Raw genomic sequence first — 27,901 nt, 5'->3', positions numbered from 1 at the left:
CGCTCAGATTCTAATGGAGAAGCTAACATCATTAATTAAATGACATCAACCATGCATCTTTTCACTGATAAAGTGAAGATTCAAAATGCCGTGCTCTTGTTTCTGATTCTTTTCTGTTCCCATTTGATGGCCTGCTGTAAGCTAAGTATCATTATTCTCCTGTTAAGTTTTTGGAGATCATTTTAGCACACATGTGTGAAGACACATACACACACTTATGTAATATACACATTATTTTATATATCTACATAATTGATATTCATGAATACAAGTTATTTCTTTATCAAATGATAGAATACCAAACCTGGAGGGCAATTTAGAGGTCATCTATTTCAAGCCCATCATTGGATACATGAGCAAACTGAAACCCAGAGAGAGTAAGAAGTGGCTTGCTGTAAGTTGCACAGCCCATCAGTGGGAGCAGCAGGACCACAGCACCCAGGTTTCCTAGCCTGAGCCTGGCGTGTCCTCCGTCAGTCTACACAATTCCATCCTTCACACAGGGCTGTTGCAGTGCTGGGGCAGCCTTTCCCTGCTGTATTCCTATCATCTCTGCTGCCCTGTAACCTGCCCTCTGCCTTCTCTGTTAATGCGATTTGACTTTTTTACTCAGAGCAGAATTAATTGAGACAAATTTTATAATTTCCAGTTACCAACATTTAAAACTTTAGTTTCCTCTGCTGAACATTATAGTTCTTCTTTTGAAAAGAAGCCAGCCAAAAGGTTCAGATCCATCAAAAATGAATTTCATTTAATAAGTAAAAATCAGGCACCAAGAGAATGGAGCCTTCGGAGGATAAATACTAGCCCCAAGGCCTCTGTGTGTTCAGACTTCGGGATAGAGTATGATTAAAATCACCAAGTATTTAAAGCCTGCTCTACAACTGTGCCAAAAAACTGCCCCTTTTTATACGGTACTTTCAAGCTTCAATGGAAGATAAATGAAAATGGTGACTTGTCCTTAAAATTCAACCAGTGAAACTTTGGTTGCCACAGAATCAGGCATGCGAGTTATCCCTTTGATGAGGACTAACCCTATGGCATGGATTTCATGTCTCCTCATAATGAGGCCCAAAAGCTGAGCCAAGTCTTGGAGGAGTTCATCAAACTAAGACAAGTGGGCAGAGCAGCCCAGCTCAAAATGCAGAAAATGAACAGATTGAAGTGTTGGGCAGAAAAAAGAAAGTGATAACCTCCAGAAAATGATCAGTCCTAGGGATGTGCTTATTCAGTCCTGTCGGCAAGTAAGAATAACATCACCTCCATAACATATCTGATACTGTTTATATCAGTTGAACCACAGTGTTGTACTGTATGTCAACAAACACCAAATACAGGCAATTTCATGTGATTCGATACGATATTCTCTTCACAACATATAATATTGATAAAACCCTGCAAAATATTTAGAATTGATTATGTCCATTTTGCAGATGAGATGATTAGCTCAGAGAGCTTGAGAGATGTTCCCCATCCATACTACTAAGTGTGGTGAAGCTGGGATATGACTCCAGACCTCCCCTCTGTGCCACCCCCATCTGCCTGCCACCATCCTTTGATGATATAGAATCACCTGCCCTGCTTATTAAACCAACTTGCCTCAGAGGGCAGAAACCAAAAATGTTTAAGCTCAACAAATTCATAGATGAGTGGAATTACTTCTTTCTTTTTTCGGATGTGTTTGTATAGAACAAAAGAAGATTTTCACTATCCCGTTGATTAATTCGTTCTGAATCTGTTGTCTTTAATTTTTTTTTTTTTTTTTGCTCATCAGTAAAAACTTTTGAGCAGGCACTCTGATACACATTTATTTATTTGTTTAATAAATTATATGCATGTGCTACGCATACTATGTTATACATATTTCTTTAGGATAGAAATTTAAGAAGAACAAAACAAAGATTAAATGAATATTTTAAAATATTTTTTTAAACTGCATTACTGGCACAAGAACCTTTTTGTTTGTGTTAAAATTGTAATTGAGTATGTTTAATTACTTTTTAAATTTCGCTTAGCACTTTCTTTTGAAGATATGGCTAGTACAGTTTATTTCAGTACTTAGTTCTGACTGTAATAGCTGAAAAATTGTCTCAAAGATATGTAGATCCGAATAAGAGATAGGCTGTGATTGCTAATCCATGCTGCTCGTATTTCAATCCATCTACCAATTACGAAAAATCATTTGATAAAATTCAGCTGGCAAATTTCCACTTTCTTCAGTGTCAGTTGTGTGTTTCTGCAAGGTAATCAGAAGACATGTTTTAACAAACGACGTCAAAACTCATTCAGATTCTTCATTTAGGAGATTTTTAAACAGGTGGAAAGTTTCCCATTTGTGTGAGTGTTTTTTATATGTGATACTTTCTTTTTAGTATGAAAATCACAATGATGAAAACACTTCCAGCCTCATTATCTGAAAAATATTTTCAGAATACCTGTTGGATAACATACTATTGTCAGCTACTTGTCATCACAGAAAAGGTTGGCAAATTTGGAGCACTTGTCTGTTTCAATTAGCAATAATCGCACCTCGGATAAAATTTATTGGCTATGATACTGCCAAAGCACAAAGCTAGCACTTGTCTTTCTTTTATAGAAAGTCTTCCAAACTCTTTACATTTGACTATTCTTTAAAGCACTTTGCCTTGAGATTTTTTGCAGTCTTTCTCCCTCTCATTATGAATTAACATATCTATGATTTGTGATAATATAGCCTGTAAATCTACTTAACCAGGTATAAATAAACTGCAATACAATAAGCTGAAAACAGTCCAGTGGGTGAGTCCTCATCATCAGCCCCTCCAAGATGAGGAATTCCTTGTGTACCATCTGTGATGAGTCACCATCTGACATACAGGCAAAGTAAGGGGCTGGGGTCTACCCAGTTTTTAAAATGTTAGTAAAGCTTCCTTACTTTCTCATTGGTAAACTTTGGAGGAAACTTTTGGAATTTTCTTTATATTTTGAGATCTCAGGTACTGATTCCACAGGTCTACCCTCAACCCACTCAAAATAGTGTTATTATTTATGGAGCATCTACTAATGCAAGGCACTTTACATATATTTTTCTTTAATTTTCTCAGTAATCTCTGTGGTATTATTATCTTTATTTTATGAAGTATCTCTCTCTAGTAACTGATTTGATTTGCTTCCTCCTGAGAACAGTCTGAAACAAATTGATTTCTTTTCCATACATATGTATAATCTGTCACATTTTGAAAGTATTACCAACTCAATTCTGGAACTTTTTATATTTCTTCACCATGTAAAGACTGGAAGCAAAATATGTTTCTTTCATGGTTACTGAAAACCTTCTATCATGTTAGGCGTGAATTATTCCCACTGGTATTGTATAGGAAGTTAAAAATCTCTGGGCCTCTGGAGTCATCCTCAGGTAGAGTGTTAAAGGGGCATAGGGGTTGGGCTCCTAACATTCTCTCTCAGTAACTCTCACATTTTATTACTTTGAACACAAGACTATGGCAGCTTCTCTTCACTCTTTGTGTAAGGCCAAATCTTTGCCTAATATGCTTAAAATGCACATGATTTAGACTTACTTATGACTTTAATGATTTATGGTTGAGTTCTAAATGCTGCTCAAGGGGGTGACTGAATCAAGATTACCTGGTGTCTGTGTGCTTGTGTGTCTATGTGCGTGTCTGTGTGTGCACGTGCATTAGTTGGGGAGGGAGAGGAAGAATGGGGAAAAGTATGGCTTTTTAAAAAATATATATTCCCAAGTCCTACTACCCAGAGATTCTGATTTAGTGAATAATCATTCCTTAAGTTGACACTTCCTAGTTTAGTAGTCTGAGATTTTTTTAATGAGGTTTTATTAAAGCAAAGCTAACCCTTACTGTTAAAACATTTATTTCTGCTTTGCTTATGTAAATGTGATTCTCTTGGATAATAAGATTCTAAAGTGACAGATCAGTCTGTTTCTCTAATCATGCATCGCTCCTAAAACTGCAAAAGGCACAATAAACTCTCAGTCCTTTCAGTGATAATTATTACTTTAAGAACAAGTAAAAAGCCCTAGGGACAATGAAGTTCAAACAGTTCTCTTTGTACTATATATCTGCCACTATTCTAGTATATGGTTTTGGTAACAGTGACAATGACAATCTTGATAAAATTAAGGTCATATAGGTAGAGATTAAGGAAGCTAACTTGGGAGCTAGACTGCCTGAGTTTGAATCCAAGTGCTGCCCCTTATTAGCTTTGTCATCTTGGGTACCTTACCTAAACAGTTGGTTTCCATTTTTCTACCTCTACAGTGGTAGTAATAACAGTGCCTACTTCATAGATTGTTTGGAGTATTAAGTGAGTGGATAACATAGAATGCTTAGAACAGTGCCTGGCATTCAATGAATGATAGCCCTTATTATTGTATAAGCTAACTGACAAAAGGACATGGCTTAGGACCAGGTGGGATTATTATAGTTACGAGGCAAGACAGATAGAAGCTAAGATCAAATAGCGTAGTCAAGCCTCTAACTCAATTTTGCTATCAGGACATCAAAAAATGACTGTGATATATTTTCAGAATAATCCATTAACATGTATAGGCAACCTTTCAAACAATGCAAACAACTTAACATTCCAAATAGTATGTTAGTGAATCTGACAGTTTGAACTTCCCCATAAGAGTCCCTCCCCAAATACCACCAGATACGCACTGCCACTGTTTAAAAAAAAAAAAAAAAAAAAAAAAGGAGGGAAGTGGTGATCAATAATAAAGTTGTGGGAGGACCTAGACAGCAAGACTTAGGTTGTCATGCTAGCCACTTCCTCTGCAACTTCATTATTGATCACCTCTTCACTGAGTTAAGATAGAAGCTTCTTCTATCTCAGTGACAGCCACTGAGATAGAAGAAGCTTCAGGTCGCGGTGACTCAGTATTATGGATTGCTCCCTGCAGAGCCTTTGGGACAAAGCCTGAGACTTGTTAGCCTTAACCCTCGATGGAACACACTGGTCGTTAAAAGGGGTAATATCCACATGGGGTAGACTTAGTTCCCAGGAAACAAAGGAACACCCCACCATAAGTTACAAGGGTCTTCCAATTCCATATCAGTTAAAAAAGACTTTTACCTTTGACCTGACTTTGTACTCTTCGGGGAGGAGGGGCATGTTCCCATAAGCCCGAATGGTTGGGATATGGGAGAAGAATGCATCCTCTTCTTCATCAGATAACTCTTCCTCTCAGGACCCTTTTTTGGGGGACTTGCAGTTAATGCATTGACTCAAATTAGAATCCTAATTTGCAGTCTAAATATTAAGTTTTAGTCTCCAACTCTGATACTCATCTGTGCTATAGTTTCTATAAGCCTCCCCACCCAACCCATTTAGCTGGGAATTTTCATCTTCAGAATGTTTACAGATCAGATAACACCGGGTCTGTCTTTCACTGTTGTCTTTTCAGTGAATATCAGATGCATCTAGGAGCTGCTTAATAAATATTTTGTTGAATAAATGCATAAATTCCCACTAAACCATGTGCCAAGAATTATTTGCTACATTATAAAGCTTCAAGTGCAAAATTTTCCCCTATTAATGTAGTATATTGCAATGATGAGTTCCCTCTCATTTTTTTGAGATTAAGCTCATGGGCCCCAAATCTGTTAGTTCTGTCCACAGCAAAGTGTTATTTTGATTTTCATTTTTATTTTATGGTTATTTCTAGTGGAAAGGTCCTTTAAGAGAATATGGCTTTACTATGGTTTTATAGGCATTTTCATAGTTAGAAAAGAAAAAGGATCCCAATTTCTCAGGCTTCTCTAACATTTCTTTGTCACTGCACATAATCATGACATCGGTTTCACTAATAAATGTTTTCATAAAAATATGGACTTTATACCCAATGATAAAAGTCTATATTTTTAAAGCATGCTAGCTTGGAAACTAAAATCCCTCTGTATTCCTTTTGTCTGTTTTGATCTTCTTTAATTATTTGGTGTTTTACTCCCTGAAAAAAACTTTGATCTATCAATATTTTCACTTATGCCTCATATAACAAATAATCATGATCTAAAATCTGAAGTAGCACTAAGGCAGCCATGCATGCATATGTGAAAACAAATGAATCGAGGAAACAACTAGAGAGCCATGAACTAATTCATTTATTCAACAACTACTTATTGAGCCACTTTTCAAGGCACTGAGTCTACAGCAGTAAACAAAACAAAGTGCCTGGGCACTGACATTCAGTGTAAACGAAAAGCTTATATTTTGGTGGGAAAAAAGGAAATAAACAGGTAAACATTAAAGAATATACAATTTAATGTTGTAGGTTAAGTGCTATGAAGACAAATAAAGCAGAGTCAAGGAAAGGATAGCAAGTGGATATAGATACTATAATTTTAGAGAAATGCTCAGAGAAGGCTTCTTTGAAAGGGTAACTGGGGCCCAGATCTGAATGGGGGAGCCTTGCAGATAGCTGAGGGAAGAGCATTCCAGACAGAGGGAACAGTAAGTGTAAAGGCCCGAAGCACAAACTTGACTTGGAGGGTGAGCAGGGAGGCTGCAGAACAGAGAGAAATAATGAGAATGAGAGGAAATAGTGAAGTAGTCAGAGGCACAATCATATAGGGCCTTGTTGGCCAAGACAACAGATTTAAATTTTATTTTAATTGTGATGGGAAGTCGTGTTGAAGTTGAGAGCAGAGAATCAACATTATTATTTGATTTACATTTTAAAGGGATCACTTCGGTTGCTGTGTGAGAAATGTGGGGAGAAGGGGGAGAGGACTTAGGTGGCAAAGGGAGGGATTCAAGTTAGAAAGCTGTTGCTTGTATCCAAGCAAGTTTATAATAATGGCTTGAACTAAAGTGGTTGCTCTAGAGGAGGTGAAAAGGGGTCAGATCTTGTGCATGTTTTTTTTTTTTCATCTTTATTAGAGTATAATTGCTTAACAATGGTGTGTTAGTTTCTGCTTTATAACAAAGTAAATCAGTTATACATATACATATGTCTCCATATCTCTTCCCTCTTGCATCTCCCTCCCTCCCACCCTCCCTATCCCACCCCTCTACGTGGTCACAAAACACCAAGCTGATCTCCCTGTGCTATGCAGCTGCTTCCCGCTAGCTATCTCTTTTACGTTTGGTAGTGTATATATGTCCATGCCACTCTCTCACTTTGTCCCAGCTTACCCTTCCCTCTCCCCGTATCCTCAAGTCTATTCTCTAGTAAGTCTGCATCTTTATTCCCATCTTGTCCCTAGGTTCTTCTTGACCATTTTTTTTTTTTTAGATTCCATATATATGTGTTATCATACGGTATTTGTTTTTCTCTTTCTGACTTACTTCACGCTGAATGACAGTCTCTAGGTCCATCCACCTCATTACAAATAACTCAGTTTTGTTCCTTTTTATGACTGAGTGATATTCCATTGTATATATGTGCCACATCTTCATTATCCATTTATCTGTTGATGGACACTTAGGTTGCTTCCATGTCCTGGCTATTGTAAATAGAGCTGCAATGAACATTTTGGTACATGAATTTTTTGAATTATGGTTTTCTCAGGGTATATACCCAGTAGTGGGATTGCTGGGTCATATGGTAGTTCTATTTTTAGTGTTTTAAGGAACCTCCATACTGTTCTCCATAGTGGCTGTATCAACTTATATTCCCACTAACAGTGCAAGAGGGATCCCTTTTCTCCACACCCTCTCCAACATTTATTGTTTGTAGATTTTTTGATGATGGCCATTCTGACTGGTGTGAGATGATAACTCATTGTAGTTTTGACTTGCATTTCTCTAATGATTAATGATGTTGAGCATTTTCATGTTTGAGCATGTGTTTGTTGGCAATCTGTATATCTTCTTTGGAGAAATGTCTGTTTAGGTCTTCTGCCCATTTTTGGACTGGATTGTTTGTTTTTTTGATATTGAGCTACATGAGCTGCTTGTAAATTTTGGAGATTAATCCTTTGTCAGTTGCTTCATTTGCAAATATTTTCTCCCATTCTGAGGGTTGTCTTTTCATTTTCTTTATGGTTTCCTTTGCTGCACAAAAGCTTTTAAGTTTCTTTAGGTCCCATTTTTTATTTTTGTTTTTATTTCCATTTCTCTAGGAGGTGGGTCAAAAAGGATCTTGCTGTGATTTAGGTCATAGAGTGTTCTGCCTATGTTTTTCTCTAAGAGTTTGATGGTGTCTGGCCTCACATTTAGGTCTTTAATCCATTTTGAGTTTATTTTTGTGTATGGTGTTGGGGACTGTTCTAACTTCATTCTTTTACATGTACCTGTCCAGTTTTCCAAGCACCACTTACTGAAGAGGCTGTCTTTTCTCCACTGTGTATTCTTGCCTCCTTTATCGAAGATAAGGTGACCGTATGTGCATGGGTTTATCTCCGGGCTTTCTATCTTGTTCCATTGATCTATATTTCTGTTTCTGAACCAGTACCATACTGTCTTGATTACTGTAGCTTTGTAGTATAGTGTGAAGTCTGGGAGCCTGATTCCTCCAGCTCCGGTTTTCTTTCTCAAGATTGCTTTAGGGCTTCCCTGGTGGCGCAGTGGTTGGGAGTCCGCCTGCTGATGCAGGGGACACGGGTTCGTGCCCCGGTCCGGGAAGATCCCACATGCCACAAAGTGGCTGGGCCCATGAGCCATGGCTGCTGAGCCTGCGCATCTGGAGCCTGTGCTCCACAAGGGGAGAGGCCACAGCAGTGAAAGGCCCGCATACTGCAAAAAAAAAAAAAAAAAAAAAAGATTGCTTTGGCTATTCGGGGTCTTTTGTGTTTCCATATAAATTGTGAAATTTTTTGTTCTAGTTTGTGAAAAATGCCAGTGGTAGTTTGATAGGGATTGCATTGAACCTGTAGATTGCTTTGGGTAGTAGAGTCATTTTCACAATGTTGATTCTTCCAATCCAAGAACATGGTATATCTCTCCATCTATTTATATCATCTTTAATTTCTTTCATCAGTGTCTTATAATTTTCTGCATACAGGTCTTTTGTCTGCTTAGGTAGGTTTATTCCTAGATATTTTATTCTTTTTGTTGCAATGGTAAATGGGAGTGTTTTCTTAAATTCACTTTCAGATTTTTCATCATTAGTGTATAGGAATGCAAGAGATTTCTGTGCATTAATTTTGTATCCTGCTACTTTACCAAATTCATTGATTAGCTCTAGTATTTTTCTGGTAGCATCTTTAGGATTCTCTACGTATAGTATCATGTCATCTGCAAACAGTGACAGTTTTACTTCTTCTTTTCCAATTTGTATTCCTTTTATTTCTTTTTCTTCTCTGATTGCTGTGGCTAAAACTTCCAAAACTATGTTGAATAATAGTGGTGAGAGTGGGCAACCTTGTCTTGTTCCTGATCTTAGTGGAAATGGTTTCAGTTTTTCACCATTGAGAATGATGTTGGCTGTGGGTTAGTCATATATGGCCTTTATTGTGTTGAGCAAAGTTCCCTCTCTGCCTACTTTCTGCAGGGTTTTTATCATAAATGGGTGTTGAATTTTGTCAAAAACTTTCTCTGCATCGATTGAGATGATCATATGGTTTTTCTCCTTCAGTTTGTTAATATGGTGTATCACGTTGATTGATTTGCATATATTGAAGAATCCTTGCATTCCTGGAATAAACCCCACTTGATCATGGTGTATGAATCTTTTAATGTGCTGTTGGATTCTGTTTGCTAGTATTTGAGGATTTTTGCATCTATGTTCATCAGTGATATTGGCCTGTAGTTTTCTTTCTTTGTGACATCTTTGTCTGATTTTGGTATCAGGGTGATGGTGGCCTTGTAGAATGAGTTTGGGAGTGTTCCCCCCTCTGCTATATTTTGGAAGAGTTTGAGAAGGATAGGTGTTAGCTCTTCTCTAAATGTTTGATAGAATTCGCCTATGAAGCCATCTGGTCCTGGGCTTTTGTTTGTTGGAAGATTTTTAATCACAGTTTGAATTTCAGTGCTTGTGATTGGTCTGTTCATATTTTCTGTTTCTTCTTGGTTCAGTTGTGGCAGGTTGTGCATTTCTAAGAATTTGTCCATTTCTTCCAGGTTGTCCATTTTATTGGCATAGAGCTGCTTGTAGTAATCTCTCATAATCCTTTGTATTTCTGCAGTGTCAGTTGTTACCTCTCCTTTTTCACTTCTAATTCTATTGATTTGAGTCTTATCCCTTTTTTTCTTGATGAGTCTGGCTAATGGTTTATCAATTTTGTTTATCTTCTCAAAGAACCAGCTTTTAGTTTTATTGATCTTTGCTATCGTTTCCTTCATTTCTTTTTCATTTATTTCTGATCTGATCTGTATGATTTCTTTCCTTCTGCTAATTTTGGGGTTTGTTTGTTCTTCTTTCTCTAATTGCTTTAGGTGTAAGGTTAGGTTGTTTATTTGAATTGTTTCTTGGTTCTTAAGGTACGATTGTATTGCTATAAACTTCCCTCTTAGAACTGCTTTTGCTGCATCCCATAGGTTTTGGGTCGTCGTGTTTTCATTGTCATTTGTTTCTAGGTATGTTTTGATTTCCTCTTTGATTTCTTCAGTGATCTCTTGGTCATTAAGTAGTGTGTTGTTTAGCCTCCATGTGTTTGTATTTATTGCAGATTTTTTCCTATAATTGATATCTAGTCTCATAGCATTGTGGTCAGAAAAGATACTTGATACGATTTCAGTTTTCTTAAATTTACCAAGGCTTGATTTGTGACCCAAGATATGATCTATCCTGGAGAATGTTCCATGAGCACTTGAGAAGAATGTGTATTCTGTTGTTTTGGGATAGAATGTCCTATAAATATCAATTAAGTCCATCTTGTTTAATGTATCATTTAAAGCTTGTGTTTCCTTATTTATTTTCATTTTGGATGATCTATCCATTGGTGAAAGTGGGGTGTTAAAGTCCCCTACTATGCTTGTGTTACTGTCAATTTCCCCTTTTATGGCTGTTAGTATTTGCCTTATGCATTGAGGTGCTCCTATGTTGGGTGCATAAATGTTTACAATTGTTATATCTTCTTCTTGGATTGATCCCTTGATCATTATGTAGTGTCCTTCTTTGTCTCTTGTAATAGTCTTTGTTTTAAAGTCTATTTTGTCTGATATGAGAATTGCTACTCCAGCTTTCTTTTGATTTCCATTTGCATGGAATATCTTTTTCCATCCCCTCACATTCAGTCTGTATGTATCACTAGGTCTGAAGTGGGTCTCTTGTAGACAGCATATATATGGGTCCTGTTTTTGTATCCATTCAGCCAGTCTGTGTCTTTTGGATGGAGCATTTAATCCATTTACATTTAAGGTAATTATCAATATGTATGTTCCTATTACCATTTTCTTAATTGTTTTGGGTTTATTATTGTAGGTCTTTTCCTTCTCTTGCGTTTTCTGTCTAGAGAAGTTCCTTTAGCATTTGTTGTAAAGCTGGTTTGGTGGTGCTGAATTCTCTTAGCTTTTGCTTGTCTGTAAAGGTTTTAATTTCTCCATCAAATCTGAATGAGATCCTTGCTGAGTAGAGGAATCTTAGTTGTAGGTTTTTCTCCTTCATCACTTTAAATATGTCCTGCCACTCCTTTCTGGCTTCCAGAGTTTCTGCTGAAAGATCAGCTGTTAACCTTATGGGAATTCCCTTATGTGTTATTTGTTGTTTTTCCCTTGCTGCTTTTAATATGTTTTCTTTGTATTTAATTTTTGATAGTTTGATTAATATGTGTCTTCACTTGTTTCTCCTTGGATTTATCCTGTATGGGACTCTCTGTGCTTCCTGGACTTTATTAACTATTTCCTTTCCCATATTAGGGAAGTTTTCAACTATAATCTCTTTAAATATTTTCTCAGTCCCTTTCTTTTTCTCTTCTTCTTCTGGGACCCCTATAATTCGAATGTTGGTGTGTTTAATGTTGTCCCAAAGGTCTCTGAGACTGTCCTCAGTTCTTTTCATTCTTTTTTCTTTATTCTGCTCTGTGGTAGTTATTTCCACTATTTTATCTTCCAGGTCACTTATCTGTTCTTCTGTCTCAGTTATTCTGCTATTGATCCCTTCTAGAGAATTTTTTATTTCATTTATTGTGTTGTTCATCACTGTTTGCTCTTTAGTTCTTCTAGGTCCTTGTTAAATGTTTCTTGTATTTGCTCCATTCTATTTCCAAGATCTCAGATCATATTTACTATCATTATTCTGAATTCTTTTTCAGGTAGACTGCCTATTTCCTCTTCATTTGTTAGGTCTGGTGGGTTTTTGCCTTGCTCCTTCATCTGCTGTGTGTTTCTCTGTCTTCTCATTTTGCTTAACTTACTGTGTTTGGGGTATTCTTTTTGCAGGCTGCAGGTTCGTAGTTTCTGTTGTTTTTGATGTCTGTCCCCAGTGGCTAAGGTTGGTTCAGTGGGTTGTGTAGGCTTCCTGGTGGAGGGGACTAGTGCCTGTGTTCTGGTGGATGAGGCTGGATCTTGTCTCTCTGGTGGGCAGGTCCATGTCTTGTGGTGTGTTTTGGGGTGTCTGTGACCTTATTATGATTTTAGGTAGCCTCTGTGCTAATGGATGGGGTTGTGTTCCTGTCTTGCTAGTTGTTTGGCATAGGGTGTCCTGCACTGTAGCTTGCTGGTCGTTGAGTGGAGCTGGGTCTTGGCGTTGAGATGGAGATCTCTGGGAGATTTTCACCTTTTGATATTACGTGGAGCTGGGAGGTCTCTTGTGGACCACTGTCCTGAACTTGCCTCTCCCACCTCAGTGGCACAGCCCTGATGCCTGGCTGGAGCACCAAGAGCCTGTCCTCCAGACGGCTCAGAATAAAAGGGAGAAAAAAAAAGAAAAGAAGAAGATAAAATAAAATAAAGTAAAATAAAAAAATAAAGTTATTAAAAATAATTACTAAGAAAAAAAATTTTTTAAGTAATAAAAAAAACAAAACGGACAGACAGAACCCTAGGACAAATGGTAAAAGCAAAGCTATACAGACAAAATCACACACAGAAGCAACACATACTCACAAAAAGAGAAAAAGGTAAAAAATATGTATATATCGTTGCTCCCAAAGCCCACCTCCTCAATTTGGGATGATTCATTGTCTATTCAGGTATTCCACAGATGCAGGGTACATCAAGTTGATTGTGGAGAATTAATCCGCTGCTCCTGAGGTTGCTGGGAGAGATTTCCTTTCTCTTCTTTGTTCACACAGCTCCTGGGGTTCAGCTTTGGATTTGGCCCCGCCTCTGCGTGTAGGTCGCCGGAGGGCATCTGTTCTTCGCTCAGACAGGACAGGGTTAAAGGAGCAGCTGCTTCGGGGGCTCTGGCTCATTCGGGCCGGGGGGAGGGAGGGGTATGGATGCGGGTCGAGCCTGCGGCGGCAGAGGCCAGCATGACGTTGCACCAGCCTGAGGCATACCGTGCGTTCTCCCGGGGAAGTTGTCCCTGGATCCTGGGACCCTGGCAGTGGCGGGCTGCACAGGCTCCCCGGAAGGCGGGTGTGGATAGTGACCTGTGCTCGCACACAGGCTTCTTGGTGGCGGCAGCAGCAGCCTTAGCGTCTCATTCCCGTCTCTGGGGTCCGCGCTGTTAGCCGTGGCTCGCGCCCATCTCTGGAGCTCCTTTAAGCAGCGCTCTGAATCCCCTCTCCTCGCGCACCAGGAAACAAAGAGGCAAGAAAAAGTCTCTTGCCTCTTCGGCAGCTCCAGACCTTTACCCGGACTCCCTCCCTGCTGGCTGTGGCGCACTAACCCCCTCAGACTGTGTTCACGCAGCCAACCCCAGTCCTCTCCCTGTGCTCCGACCGAAGCCCGAGCCTCAACTCCCAGCCCCGCCCGCCCTGGCGGGTGAGCAGACAAGCCTCTCGGCTGGTGAGTGCTGGTCGGCACCGATCCTCTGTGCTGGAATCTCCTCTTTGTCCTCCGCACCCCTGTTGCTGTGCTCTCCTCCACGGCTCCGAAGCTTTCCCCCTCCGCCACCTGCAGTCTTCGCCCGCGAAGGGGCTTCCTAGTGTGTGGAAACCTTTCCTCCTTCACAGCTCCCTCCCAGAGGTGCAGGTCCCGTCCCTACTCTTTGTCTGTTTTTTTCTTTTTTCTTTTGCCCTACCCCGGTACGTGGGGAGTTTCTTGCCTTTTGGGAGGTCTGAGGTCTTCTGCCAGCGTTCAGTAGGTGTTCTGTAGGAGTTGTTGCACATGTAGATGTATTCCTGATGTATTTGTGGGCAGGAAGGTGATCTCTGCGTCTTACTCTTCCGCCCTCTTGAAGCTCCTCCAGATCTTGTGCATGTTTTTAAAGGTAGAGCCAACAGCATTTGCTGATGGATTAGATGTAGAGTATGAGAGGAGAAGAGCCACAAACTTAGAATGAAACCTCTGAAGTTTTGTCCCTCAGCAAATGAATGGATGAGTTGTCGTTACTGAGATGGAAAATCAAGTATGGCAGAGAAAATAAAGAGTTTTGTTTTAAACATGTTAAGTTTGAGATACCTAACTGACATCCACATCGGGCTATTTATTGTCTAGGCAATTTCATACACTAGGCAGCATTGCAGGAAAGAGACTCAGGATGGTATTTAAATTTGGGATTGTCAACAGAAGTGATATTTGAGGCCATGGGACAGTCTAAGTGAATGTAGCTAGAGAAGGGAAGCCGTCTTAGGACTGAATCCTAGGGCTTTAACATTCAGAGGCTGGAAAAGAAGGATGCTCCAGCAAAGTAGAGTGAGCAGCCAATGAGGTAGGAAGAAAAGCAGGAGAGTGTGAAATGCCAGAAGTCACATGAATAAAAAAAGAGGGGTTGATTGTCACAGCCAAATGGTTCTAGGAGTTTGAATAAGATGAGGATTAATAAATGGTCATTGGGTTTGGAGGTTGTTGGCAACCTAGAAAAGAATGGGTTCAGTGGAGTGCTGGGGATGAAAGCTATAGATTTAAGAAAGAGTGGGAGGTGAGGAAGCAAAGACTGAGTTTAGACAACTCTTGAGATTGGCTGTAAAGAGGGACAGAGAAATGGGACAGGTGCTGGAGGCAGAATGCTGTGGACTGAATATTTGTACCCTTACCTCCCAAATTCATAGGTTGAAATCCTAACCCTCAAGGTGATGGTTTTGGAGGGGGTGCTTTGGGAGATGATTAGGCCTTGAGGACAGAGCCCTCATGAATGGGATTAGTGCCCTTATAAAAGAGGTCCCAGAGAGACATGGAGAAAAGATGCCATCTGTGAACCAGGAAGCAGGCCCTCACCAGGCACGGAATCTGCTGGTTCCTTGATCTTGGACTTCCCAATCCCCAGAACTATGAGAAATAAATTTCTGTTGTTATATAAACCACTCAGTTTATGGCATTTTTGTTATGGCAGCCTGAAAGGACTAAGACAGAGATATATGGTTAAGGGAGGACTTTTTAAGATGGAAGATATTGTAATGTTTGTATGCTGATGAGAATGATCCAGTAGAGATAAGGAAATTAATGATGCAGAAGTGAAAGAAAGTATTTACAGGCATAATGTCCTAGAGTAAAGAAGGCAGGATAGAATTGAATATTTAAGTGGGGGGATTGGCCTTAAACATGCCAATAGGAAAGTAGGGAGGACACATGGGTTACAGTACAAGAGGGTTGGCAGATTTGGGTAAGAGAATAAGGAAGATGTCATCTCACTGACTGTTTCCTTAGTGAGATAAGAAGCCAGGTCATCAGCTGAGTGTGAGGAGGTTAAAGGGGCTGTGGCAGCTGGAGAGGAGAGCAGAAGTATAATAGTAGCTGGGTTGTTAGGCCATGCTAAGGGCCAGCCTCAGGTCATGGTCATAAATTTGAAGTGTTATGGTTGTGTATTTTTCTCCAGCCACATTCACTTGCTTGGGTAGAAGCTCAGATTAGGCAGAGAATTACATATAATTTGAAAATATTAAGTGACAAAAAATAATATTCATCTTCCCCTCCTGTGTTCAGAACCAACTGAAAGATAGATGCAAAAGAGCAACCTTTATTATTCTAAAACAGATAGGAGAATGTAGCTTTAGGTTTTCAGACAAGTGGGTTGGAAAATTCTTCACTTCAGACACATCTTGTTGCTGGCAGGCCCCTTCCCTTACTGTAGAACAGGAAGGAAGACTTGAAGAGAGGAAAGAGGAAGGTCTGAGCCAGGTATGCTACTCCCATCAGATAACTCACTCCACCCCCAGTAGGGAGGAGGAGTGAGGGGTGGGGTAAGAGGCTAAAGGTCAGGCTAGCTCCCGGGTTCTCAACTCTAGAATCATGGGAATCACCTGGGGATCATCGGTATCACCTGGGCATCGTTTAGAGAAACATGCCTGGGTACACTTCCAGAGATTCTGATTTAACAGGCTTGGGGTGCCATCTGGGCATCTGGATTTTTAAAAGCCTACCTAGGGGATTCTAATACGAGGCCAACATTTTTCCTTGACAATAAACATGGTCAGAATTGCCAGACAAATATGACAGAAGTTGAAAGCAGCAAAGGAGCGAAGAATGCTTATTAAAAAGTTGCTGTGTTGATGCACCATGGAATTTAAAGAGGCAAGTGAGGACATGAGGGATTGATGGCGTAGCACACACACACACACAAAACCCCAGTAAGGGCAGCAGATAGTGTGGGTGTCCCCAAAGGGTTGCAGAATTACTGGAGTTGGGCTCTCCAGGAAGGGAGCTGGGAGAATAAGAGGTAAAGATTAAAGAATCAAATGCTGGAATTGAGATTCTGATTGTGATGCCACCAAAGTAGCAAGTTCTAAAGTGACTGACCATGAGAGTGACTAAGCTTAAGTGTAGAACAAGATCCTTGGAGATAAGGAGGCCATGGCAAGAGAGACCAGTGTGCTGGGTGAGTCATCAGTGTGCATGCTGAAACCACCATGGTGGCTGTAGCAACCTGGAGTCCAGAAGAAAGGTAAGACACGCAGGTCCACAGTACCCGGGGCCGTGAGGCTCACCAGGATCCTGGGTGGGTGGCCTCTGTTTTGATACTGCTTTCTCGTTCTTTTAACAGACAGCCCAACTCCATTCACAGTAGATTTGAGAGAGGGAGGGTAAGAAAGCAGGGATAGATGATCCAAATTATTATCTTTAGGTATTGAGATTGAGAGAAAGGTTATAACTATTTCTGGAAAGTGATTGAATCTGCATGCCCCACTGGTAAAATGAAGGAAAGATTGGTGAAATGTTAACAGGCCCTGAATATAAACTGTAAGAAGGTTCAGGATTTTTCCTCTCCTCCTCCTCACGTTTCGGTGGGTGGACAAACGTGGTGCATGCTGTGCCTGGTCTTCCCTTGACCTTGAGTAGTCCAGTTTGATCAGTTGACTCTTACTCAGCCTTATTGTTGATATATAACTATGCAGCCCTCAGTCACTTTTCATTTGTTTATTCGGCTAATTCCTCACCTCAGGACACTTCCCCCCTCCCTTTCCCCTGCCTTTTTCCTATCTCCCAATTTGCTATGCAGCAATAATTTCCCCTTACACTGCGCCTGCCAATTGCAATGCCAGATGGCTTCTGTTCTGAGTCCCCTCACCCAGCCCCCCTTGAGAACAGCTGCCATTGTCATTGCTGTGAACACATCGTGGCTTTGAACCCATAGCTGGGACCCAAACTTGATGCTCAGCGTTGGGAGGGGCTAGCACTAATGCCAGGAGCCATGAAAACAGCACACACTTTTCCTGCTGCTGTTCAGTAAAAGCCCTTAGAAAAGGCTCTTTCGCATTTTTTCAATCATCTGCGTATTGAAATCTCATTGTGGAGTTTAATTCCTTTACCACCTGACTCAGCTTCCTCGCCATGAAGTTCCCTTTGTGCCATAAACTCAGTTAGGACCCCATATTTCCCATCCTGAAAACAGATGTGAAAAAACTGTGGTGTGTGTGTGTGCACATTTGTGAGCCTGTCTCTTTAGAGCTCCAGCATACACACTCCCTTATCTGTATCCATATATTTTTATTTAAACAGGTTCATTCAGGAAGAAAAGCCACAATTCAGTGGCTATTGGGACAAGCTTCCTAAGTCAGCCTCTGAGGAAAGATAATAAAACAGAATTCCTTTTTTTTTTTTTTTAATCTTGAGTTATCCTATGTTGGTTCCATCACTAAAATTCTGTTACTGTGACACCATCTTAAAAGATTATATTTTTGAGCCCTCTGTGATGGCAGGTCAGTCGTGGGTCTAAAAACCCAGACAAAAAGAATCCTGAATCAAATACCACGTAGACCAATATGCATTTCAAAGGCACTGCCACGTAGTCAGTGGGTTAGGGTTTTTGTGTTGTTTTCTTTCTTTTTGGGGGAGTGGGGGAGGGAAAGGGACTCTCTTTCATGTTAATCTAATTGTGCATAACCCAGGCACATTTTACCATGTAGGGAAACGTTCTCTTTAGCGTCCTTCCCTACCACACACTCGGGCCTCCTTTCATTCCTCCCTTTCTGAAGTCAGAGTGCTCCCCCAGTGTACATTTGGGGGAGATTCCCAGGATGGTGATGTATTCTGCTTTGCTGCTGAGGAATTTACTATCCCCCCACTTGGCAACAAATGAAAGTGGGTATTAATTTCTCAGAGTGCTGGTGGAAACGCGAGAGAGGGGCTGCAAGAATGATACCCACCTAAATCTGTATGTAGTGCACAGCAGGCCACCGTTTCAAAAGAGGGAGAGAAAAGACAATGACAAGAAAGAAAAGATTCCCCTGAGTTGACTTCTCTGCATTTTGCGTCGTTAGGTTTTGGAGAGAGATGCGAGAGGTTCGGGCCCTGAACAGAGTCAAATTATGCAGCTGCGGGGATGCCAGGTCCTCCAGAATAGGATGCTTCGTTTAGATTTTCCACAATGCTATTGAAGTGCTTATTTTCCTCCTGAAGAGACACAAACAGATGCAAACTTCTGTAAACACTTTAGAAATGAATTCAGTGAGTTTGGCCTCTCAGCAGTGCTCAATAGCTGACAGAAAAATGTCTAATTAGTGCAAGTGGAAATAATAGGGCCACTTGGATTCCTTCCATCCTCCTCCAACTCTACTTTTCCAAGGAACTCAAAGGGCCTTTGTCTGGCAGGTCACCCTCTCTCAGGCTTTGTGCTCCAAACTATTAAGAGTAGAAGGGGGAAAAATAGATGAGGGAATGTTCTCTGCTCAAATATATGGCGTGTTCACGCAGGATGCAGAATGGGGTGTTTGTGGCATCCTTTACAGGTGCTCGGGAGGGATTCCTCCATTGGCGACAGCCAAAAGCAACTCACACGTGCACGCTAAGAAGCCTCCCTTTCAAGAACCAGCTTTCCTTCGCCAGTTGCCATAGAGCCTGCTCATTTTTCTTTTTTTTTTTTTTTCCTCAGCTTCCAGTAACATCAGTCCTTAGACTTAGTGAAGAGAAGAAATTAAATGAGAGGTTTCACCATTTTCTGAGATAAACCTTAGAGATGTTATATGCATGATCTGTGATTTCCTTTTTACTCTGTTGAAAATTCCACTGACATTTCTTTTAGGAGCCTGTCTTTGCTTGTTGTTATTTTATCATACAGGAGAATGGGAGCACGTGAACGGAATTCTTTTTTCCTATTTTTTTTCGTAGTGTTCCTCTTCATTTATTAAGCACCCACAATGTGCCAGGCTCTGTGCTGAACATTTGACCCACATTTCCTCTAATCCTAAAACAGCACTGAAAATAGGTACTATCCACATTTCACAGATGAGGAAATTGAGACTAGGAGAGGTTTAGTAACTGACCATGGCAAGCAAATGGAGGACCTTGGACACAGTCCAGATACCTGTGGTTTCATCTCAGACATTTTTTTTATCTCTAGAAGTTGGATTTGGATCATTTTTTATATCTCCCATGTCCCTAATCCCACCTAATTTTTACCCTACCTTCTTGAACTTATAAAATACAGTTAAAACTGTCATTCGGGGTTCAGTTTCTATTGATTTCTTTTTCTTTTTAGTGTAATTTTTGACTGGATGCCAAACATTATAAATTTTACCTTATAATATGGCAGATAATTTGGGTGCCTATAGATATTCTTGAACCTTGTTCTGGAATTCAGTCAAGTTAGGAAATAGTTTGATCCATGCCATGCTTGCTTCTAAACTTTCAGAGTGGGCCAAGAGCCATCTTCCTCTGAGGTTAATTTTGTCTCACTACTGAAGCAATACCCTTCTGAATATTCTACCCCCTGCCCTGTGAATGACATGATTTCCTACTATGGCTGGTAGAAACACAAACTACATGAGGCTTGGGGATTGTTTCCTCTGCTCCTTTCAGATGGTTCTTTCCCCGGCCTTGGGTGGTATCTTTTCATACATGAGCTGATCAGTAGTGTTCTGCTGGAGACTCAGAGGGGACCCTCTGCAGACCTCTGGACTTCTTGCTTTGTGCAGCTCTCTCCTTCTGGTTCTCTGCTCTGTGAACCCTGGCCACCTTAGCCTCTACAGACTCCTAGAAGCTCCATCTCCTCAACTTGGGAAGACCACCTCACTAGACTTGTAGAGCGTCCTTTCAGCTCTGTGTAAGAAATTCCCAGTTGGAGTAATCCCCAGCTAATCACCAAGTTATCATTTGGTCCTTTGGTACCAACTTTCACTAGAGAATTTCAAAATGCTTAAATTAAAGGCCATCTCCTGGAAGGTTTTCTTTTCTTTCTCTCTTTTTTTTTTTTTTTTTTTTTTTGCGGTACTTGGGCCTCTCACTGTTGTGGCCTCTCCCATTGCGGAGCACGGGCTCCGGATGCACAGGCTCAGCGGCCATGGCTCAGGGGCCCAGCCGCTCCGCGGCATGTGGGATCTTCCCAGACCGGGGCACAAACCCGTGTCCCCTGCATCGGCAGGCAGACTCTCAACCACCGTGCCACTAGGGAAGCCCTCTTTCTCTTATTTTTAAACACATAACAAGAACACTCTTTTCAATTGGGATTTGTTTTTATTTGTCCCTGTTTTTTTTTTTTTCTTATAATTTTTTTTTATCATAATAAGAGATACGGGTTCCTTAGAACCACTGTTTGGACTCAGTGAGTGGTGAGTTCAGCCCTAGCTACAAAGACCCAGATTCCTGTGCCCAGATTAGGCCCTACTCAAAATCACCTTCATCAGACACAGGTGGAAAGCAGACGAAAAACTGACCCTTGAGAGACTTGGGTTCCTCAAGTATTAGCTGAGGATGTAAAGAAATTGAAACTCTGTGCACTGTTGGTGGTATTGTAAAATGGTGTCAACTCTATGGAAAACAGTATGGTGGTTCCTCAAAAAATTAAAAATATAACTACCATTTAATCCAGCAATCCTATTTCTAGGTATATATCTCAAAGAATTGAAAGCATGGCCTCAAAGAGATATTTGCACACCCATGTTCATAGCAGCACTGTTCACAATAGCTAAGTGGTGGAAGCAACCCAAATGTCCATTGACAGATGAATGGGTATAGATTCATCCATACAGAAATTGGTATATACATACAATGGAATATTATTCATCATTTAAAAGGAAGGAAATTTTGTCACATGCTACAGCACAGGTGAACCTTAAGGACTTTATACTAAGTCAAGTAGGCCAGTCACAGAAAGACAAAAACTATATGATTCCACTTATATGAGTTACCTAGAATAGTCAACTTCATAGAAACAGAAAGTAAAATTGTGGTTACCAGGGGCTAGGGAGAAGGGAGAAAGGGTTGTTGTATCAAGTTTCATACATGCAAGATATAAAAGTCCTGAAGATCTAATTCACAATAATGTGACTATACCTAACACTACTGAACGCCATTCTTAAAAAAAGCTGAGATGGCAAATTTTACATTCTGTGCTTTTTACCACAATAGAAAAGAAAGAAAAAAAGATAGAGACGAGTTCCTTCCTGCCTCACCCTGACCCATTTGACTTTGTAACTTTGGAAAGTCAACTTCTCAGCCACGGTTTCCTTATCTTACTTAGATTTTTTAATTACTATAAATTTAAATGAGTTCATTTGTGTGAACGTTTTTCATAAACTAGATGGTACTACGAAGATGGAAACCATTATTATCAGGGAGGAAAGGGTGGAGATTCAGCCCTAGAGAATTGACCGGCCTCTAAACATTGCATCCCTTGTAGGAACTCAGTTACCCCAAAACTGAAGTGAAGCACCTGTGAGAATAGAGAGCAGAACTAAACATGAAGCATGTACCTCAAAGAGAGGAGACTCACTCTGGCTTGCTGAGTACCCTCCACAGGGTACATAGTCATGAGCAGGGTGACAGGAATAGAGATGCTGTTTCAAAGAAAGGTTTAAGGGAGCCTGGCAGTGGCAGAAGCTGCAAGTTCTACAGATGGCAGCTGAGGTTGCAAACCAAAGGGCTATATTTATGTGTAGCTAGCATAGAAAGGACTCTTGATCAGAGACTGTCCTTACTAAACAGAGCTGGGCATACATAAAATCATCAATTTCCTATTCCATCTTTAAGTTTACATTTCATGAATGTCAAATGACTGACATGTTCTCATTTTAAAACTTGTGTTTTTCAGATTGATAGTTTATTTGACAAACCTCAACTGCAGTTTTGAGCATTTCAGTTTTAGTTAGGCTTTTTTGGTTGGGTAAAACAGAGGCTCACACAAGCAAACTCATAAAATGGAGTGTACATTGTTATGAAGATACACATGGAGCAATAAAGGAAACCTGTAGCTCTAAGAACAGCACTTGTGAAAAGGTGGCTTTGGAGTCATATTCTTGGATCTTCACTCTGGTGTCGTCTATAAATGTAGCTTAGCTACACTCTACTCTCTGCTTCTTCCCATCCTGCAACAACTGGAAAATTTTTTCTATCCTTCTTAGTTCAGATCAATAAGTTCATTTTTCAAGCCAGGCCACAGAGTCATGGGCCAAGTGTCAGGTGGGTACTCTTAGGTTAGCCTTGAGCTGGTGGTAAGATGGGGAGAGGGGATCAAAGTCAAGTAGCAAAATACATTGCTGCTTCAAAGGCAGTGGCTGTGGGCAGAGCAGTTTCCCTTAGAAAGGGTTACGGTGTGTCAGGCAGTGATTAATGTTGGGGTAACTAACACCTCTCTTCCCCTCCTGGAGCAAACTAAGATATAAAACAAAAGAGGAGTTAGGCAGACAAGAGATTAAATATTACCTTTAATTCTGACAAAGGCTAAATTGAAATATATAGCTTGGTATTAGAACAAGGGGGTCTGCTAGATGAACCCCAGAATTATGTTGACTTCCCCATTCAGTCACAGAAATTACTGGGCCAAGCAGAACACCCCATATAGGGTGGCTTTCTGATATAGAAGAGCAGAGAAGAATCCCTGTTTCCTTTAGACAACTCATTCCCAAAAGAAAAAAGAGAGGAGCTAAGCCATGCATGCCCAGTTTCTTCTTCCCAATTTTTCTTATCAGTGTAGTCCACCTCTCCTGGGACAGAGTGGGTAAAGGAGTAGAGAGAGGCCAGGAGTGCTACAGTACTTGAGCTCCCTTCACGTGGAAGGAAACATCAAAGGAGAGAAGAGGTATTCCCCTAACAATTGGCAACACTATCACAGTTTCAGTAGTGATCAACTAAGAACAAAAGGATAAATACAAGAGCACATTATCACTTTTCAAACTTAAAAAACACAGCGTTAGATTAAAACCCTTAAGTTAAGAAAGCATCAGTTTGATAAGAGAAGGATTATTGTGCTGATTCTTGGTAGGCAAGGTATAAATGAAAAGAAATAGGATTCTAGGAGTAAGAATAGGAGGAGTGATTCAATTGGATGATTAAAATATTGGTTTTGACCTTTAAATAAATAGAACCTGCCTCTTAGGATTGTTGTGAGGATCGAATAAATTAATACATATAAAGCTCTTAGCACTGTGCCTGGCACCTGGTTTTGCCCAATAAGTGTTAGTACTTATGTGGTGAAGAAAGCAATGCTTGTATGATAAGATTGTGGTGGGAGAATGGGCAATGCTTACAATGCCTTTCTAGGCTTCATACGTGAGCTAACATGCCCAGAAAAAACTCTGCTTGATATAGTTTAGCAAATGGAGAAAGTACTAGTGGGTGGTAAACTCATTTATGCTAACAGCTGCATGACTTTCAATGTCTTTTGTATAATACCTTAAGAGGCCAAAAGATGATTTTTTCCATAAAAGTTTGCCTCATTTATCTCTACTTCTCACTCTTTATGTTATACTTTCATTTCATGTCTGTTTTTTTCTTATTTTATTCATTAACTAAACATAATCATATTAAACAAATATAAAATATTGCCTAGAAGTCTATATTTCTTCTTTTTTTTTGGCGGTACACGGGCCTCTCACTGCCATGGCCTCTCCCGTTGCGGAGCACAGGCTCCGGACGCGCAGGCTCAGCGGCCATGGCTCACAGGCCCAGCCGCTCTGCGGCATGTGGGATCTTCCCAGACCGGGGCACGAACCCGTGTCCCCTGCATCGGCAGGCAGACTCTCAACCACTGTGCCACCAGCGCAGAAACCCCTATATTTCTTCTTAATTAAAATAGAGGCAATAAATGAAGCAGAATATTATGAACTGACATGGAAACTTCTAGATGTTATGATGACCAAAAATATCAAGTAGCAAAAGAATATATCTAGTGTAATGCCATTTAGGAAGGGAGGGAGGGAGGGAGGAAGGAAGGAAGGGAGGGAGGGAGGGAGGAAAGAAATAAAGGAAAAGAAAGGGAGGGAGGGAGAAAGCAAGGAAAAGAGAAAAAAGAAAAGAAAAATAGAGGGAGAAAATGAGAAAGGAGAGAGAGAGAAGGCAAGGTAGGACAAAGAATCAATGTCTAAATAAACAGAAAAGGGTAGAGGAAGTTCTGGAAGGATCTCTGGGAAACCATTAACAGGAAGAATGAGAATGAAATTTGTGGAAGGGAAAAAATAAGGTAAGGTGTCAGAAAAAAACAAAGGGGCACTTTTAATTTTTACTTGCTGTTTGAATTTTTTCATAACAAGAAATATGCATTTATTACGTGTATAATATTAGAAATGTAATAGGGAAAATGGAATGAAAGAAATATTATTTTATCCCACAAATGAATTGGGCTTTTCATTATCGTTATTATTATCATTATTATTAGCTTTTTGTTCAGTAGCGTACTGTTTCCTCTCCTAGCTCTAGGTTTTGTTGTTGTTCTTGTTTTGATAATAATACCTAGAAGACTACTGGTCCCAAGACTGCCTTCTTTTCTGCCCGACTTTATTTCTTTTCATTCAGGCGTCCCTGAAAGCCTCCATCCTCGCCCGGGAGTGTGCCACCGCAGCTGCCATTGTGTTCCTGAGCGACCGGTTCCTGTACGGGCTCGACGTCTCGGGCGAACTCCTGCAGGTCGCCCAAGGGCTGCACAAGCTGCAGCCAGCAACGCCAATTGCCCCGCAGGTGGTTATTCGCCAAGCCCGAATCTCGATGCACTCAGGTAGGCTCCTTCCTGCTGGCCCTCCTCGTCCCGGAGTCGTCTCATCTGGGGCTCACCTTCCTCGGGGCTCCTTGACTTCCGCGGGGACGGCGGGCACCGGGGCCCTCGGGCCTTCTTTTGTAGCTGCCGGCGCTCCCGCCAGCCCGCCGCCTTGCCCTTCCCCCTGCCTCTAGCCAGCACAAAGGCCCTGGCATAAAGGATTTCAGAGCCAAAAGCAATAGAGAAAATTGTGAAAGGGGGTGGAAAATACTAATTGGAGCTTTTGTCGTCTAACAAATCTGTCCTGCTGCTTTCAAACAGGGGTATCTGAATTGCTATACTTCTGACCAGCAGCCTTTAAAAATCAGATTAGAATTCTACTATTTTCTCTTAGCTCTCCAGTCTCCTTTCTGTAGGGCCACTTGACTATGCTAACAATAGACCTGACAAACCCACTGAAGTAATTTGAGATATTTTTCCATCACATGGAACACCAGTACAGTACCTGATTAGGCCTTAAAGTATCTTTTTTTTTTCCTTCTGTCACTTTGAATAAAATGAAAAATGAGGCTGACATTCTAACTTAGGCTGTAATGTAGAGGGGGACTGGAGGGGAGAGGGGCCTGCTATGTGTTACAGCAAAGTTCACTTGCATAGAATTCTTGAATTATTTAAATTACTGATAACCATGAGGTTTAGAAACTTGTAGCCTGCTGTTCTCTTTTCCAAGAGTGAAAGGATAAAGGATGAAAATAGAATGCAAGTTGCCTGTCCCAGAAACAGGACTGGCTCATTTTTTAAATTGGGTTTAGCTATTGCTATTGTTTTAATAACTCTGGCCTTGAAGAAGTTAAAATATCTTTTAACTACTTCATTTCCTTTGAAAAGGAACTGTACTAACTGTAATGAATGGGACAGTTGCTGAGTACAGAGAGGGATAGAGATAAAAGGACATGAGAGACATGGGCTTGTGGAGGTTAACTTTTCACAAACCCAAGTTCATTCACTCTCAAGTTCTTGCAGCTGTACATAAATTGTACCCATATCTTATTATTTACTTTTCTAAAGTAATTGCATCAACAGAGTTGAACTTACGAAAAAATTCTTACTTCAAATGTCCATGATTTGGGACATTTTATAATGTTTGGGGTTTATCATGTTGAGGGTATGAGAAAAACCTAACCACTAATACGCCTTCTGATGGCATCAGATGGAATAATGTGTGAGCAGAGCATTCTGTTAGGGGAACCGAAAGTTGAGGGCCGGGTGTGCGTGGGCAAACTAATGTTGGTTCTCATCAAATTGAACTTGGAACAGTTACTGAGGCATGTTTCATGATACACAGATTTACAGATTTGCTATAGTGTGACATGGAAATCAAGGTCAAGTGGTAAGTAGTCATGTTGATAGCTTTGCTTTACACAACCAAATAATCTTTTCACTTACTTGTTTGGTTGATTGTTCCTCTCATGCCTCTAACTAAGGTGGTATAGACTTTTTCTTCTGATGACAATTAAGCCTTGATACCATCATGAGCAGCACGCTCCTCTGCCCGCACATCACATGTCTAAGGTAAAAGTCCTAGATCTTATTCTGCAACAGTTGGGGTTGTCTTTTCCTCAAAGATACTGCCAGAAATGCCACAAGAAAACAGACACAGCCTCAGAGTTAAAGTGCTTATCTGTAAACTTCTGTCCCCAGATATCTCTTGAGGCTCTACCTACACTGGGTTTCTCAGCCAGAAAGGGGGACTTAAGGCAGGAGTGGTGTCCTGGAAAGAGAACAAGGTACAGTGAAAAGGGGTCTCAGTCCCCAGCATTTGGGAATCCTGGGATAGAGAAAGGAGAGGTGTGTACGATGTTATAAGGGGTAAGGGAAAGGGATAAAGATAATATGAAGGGACAGCACAGTCTGCCTATTTTCCCCTTTGACCCAGCCCATCCTGGTATCCACTCAAAACCCATTCCAAAGGTCCAAGCATTCAATGTCGTGGGATTTCAGAGGCAAGAGAGGATGCCCTGGGCCTGCCCAGCGCACTCCTGCCTGAAATTAGGAGACAAAACCTTTCAAGCCACAGTTAAAAACAAAGAGTCAAACTTCCAGTTCCATCAGCGTGGAGGATTGAGCAAGTGTGGAATCTTCTCCCAATTAAATATTAAATATCGAAATATTTAATTCACGGTACATAAATATCGTGAATTAAATATTTTTTTAAGTGCCTGAAACATACAAGACATTCAAAATCAGAATAATGGACTATTGCTCCTGACACTATAGCCAAAGAGATTTACACTTGGATATAGTCCTAGGGGAAGGGATTGCCACTTTAATTCCTGTGCAGGGACAAGAGACAGGGCCTTGGGCCTACGTGGAGTGAAATATTTGGATAAAGCTGGAATCCTTAAAGGTTTGCACAGCTATGAAATGGGACTGAACTGCTCTACCAGCCCACCCAGGGAGGTGATGAGGAAGCTTATTCTCTGCCCAAGCTCTGAGGTGGAGGCCAAAAAAAAATCTCTGTAAAGAAATAAAAACCCCAAGTCTGTGCCAAATGTCTGTGTGGAGTCTGAATTTACCCACAAGAGAGGGAATCAACCACCAAGTAATTAAGAA

At 40.7% G+C, this 27,901-nt stretch overlaps 1 protein-coding gene across 1 annotated transcript in view; it reads left to right on the top strand.

The window, feature by feature from the left end:
• The window catches only part of ALPK1 (alpha kinase 1), a 132,585-nt gene that overhangs the window by 85,165 nt on the left and 19,519 nt on the right, over positions 1-27,901 (top strand). Inside the window, exon 5 of the mRNA XM_060299097.1 lies at positions 25,111-25,309. Within this exon, the coding sequence (XP_060155080.1) occupies positions 25,111-25,309 (199 nt within the window). The remainder of the gene's footprint in view (positions 1-25,110; positions 25,310-27,901) is intronic.

Source organism: Globicephala melas, chromosome 5 (genome assembly GCF_963455315.2).
Source record: "Globicephala melas chromosome 5, mGloMel1.2, whole genome shotgun sequence".
Lineage (NCBI taxonomy): Eukaryota > Metazoa > Chordata > Mammalia > Artiodactyla > Delphinidae > Globicephala > Globicephala melas.
Note: the sequence above shows the minus strand (reverse complement) of the source record. Positions and strands in the feature narration are given on the sequence as shown.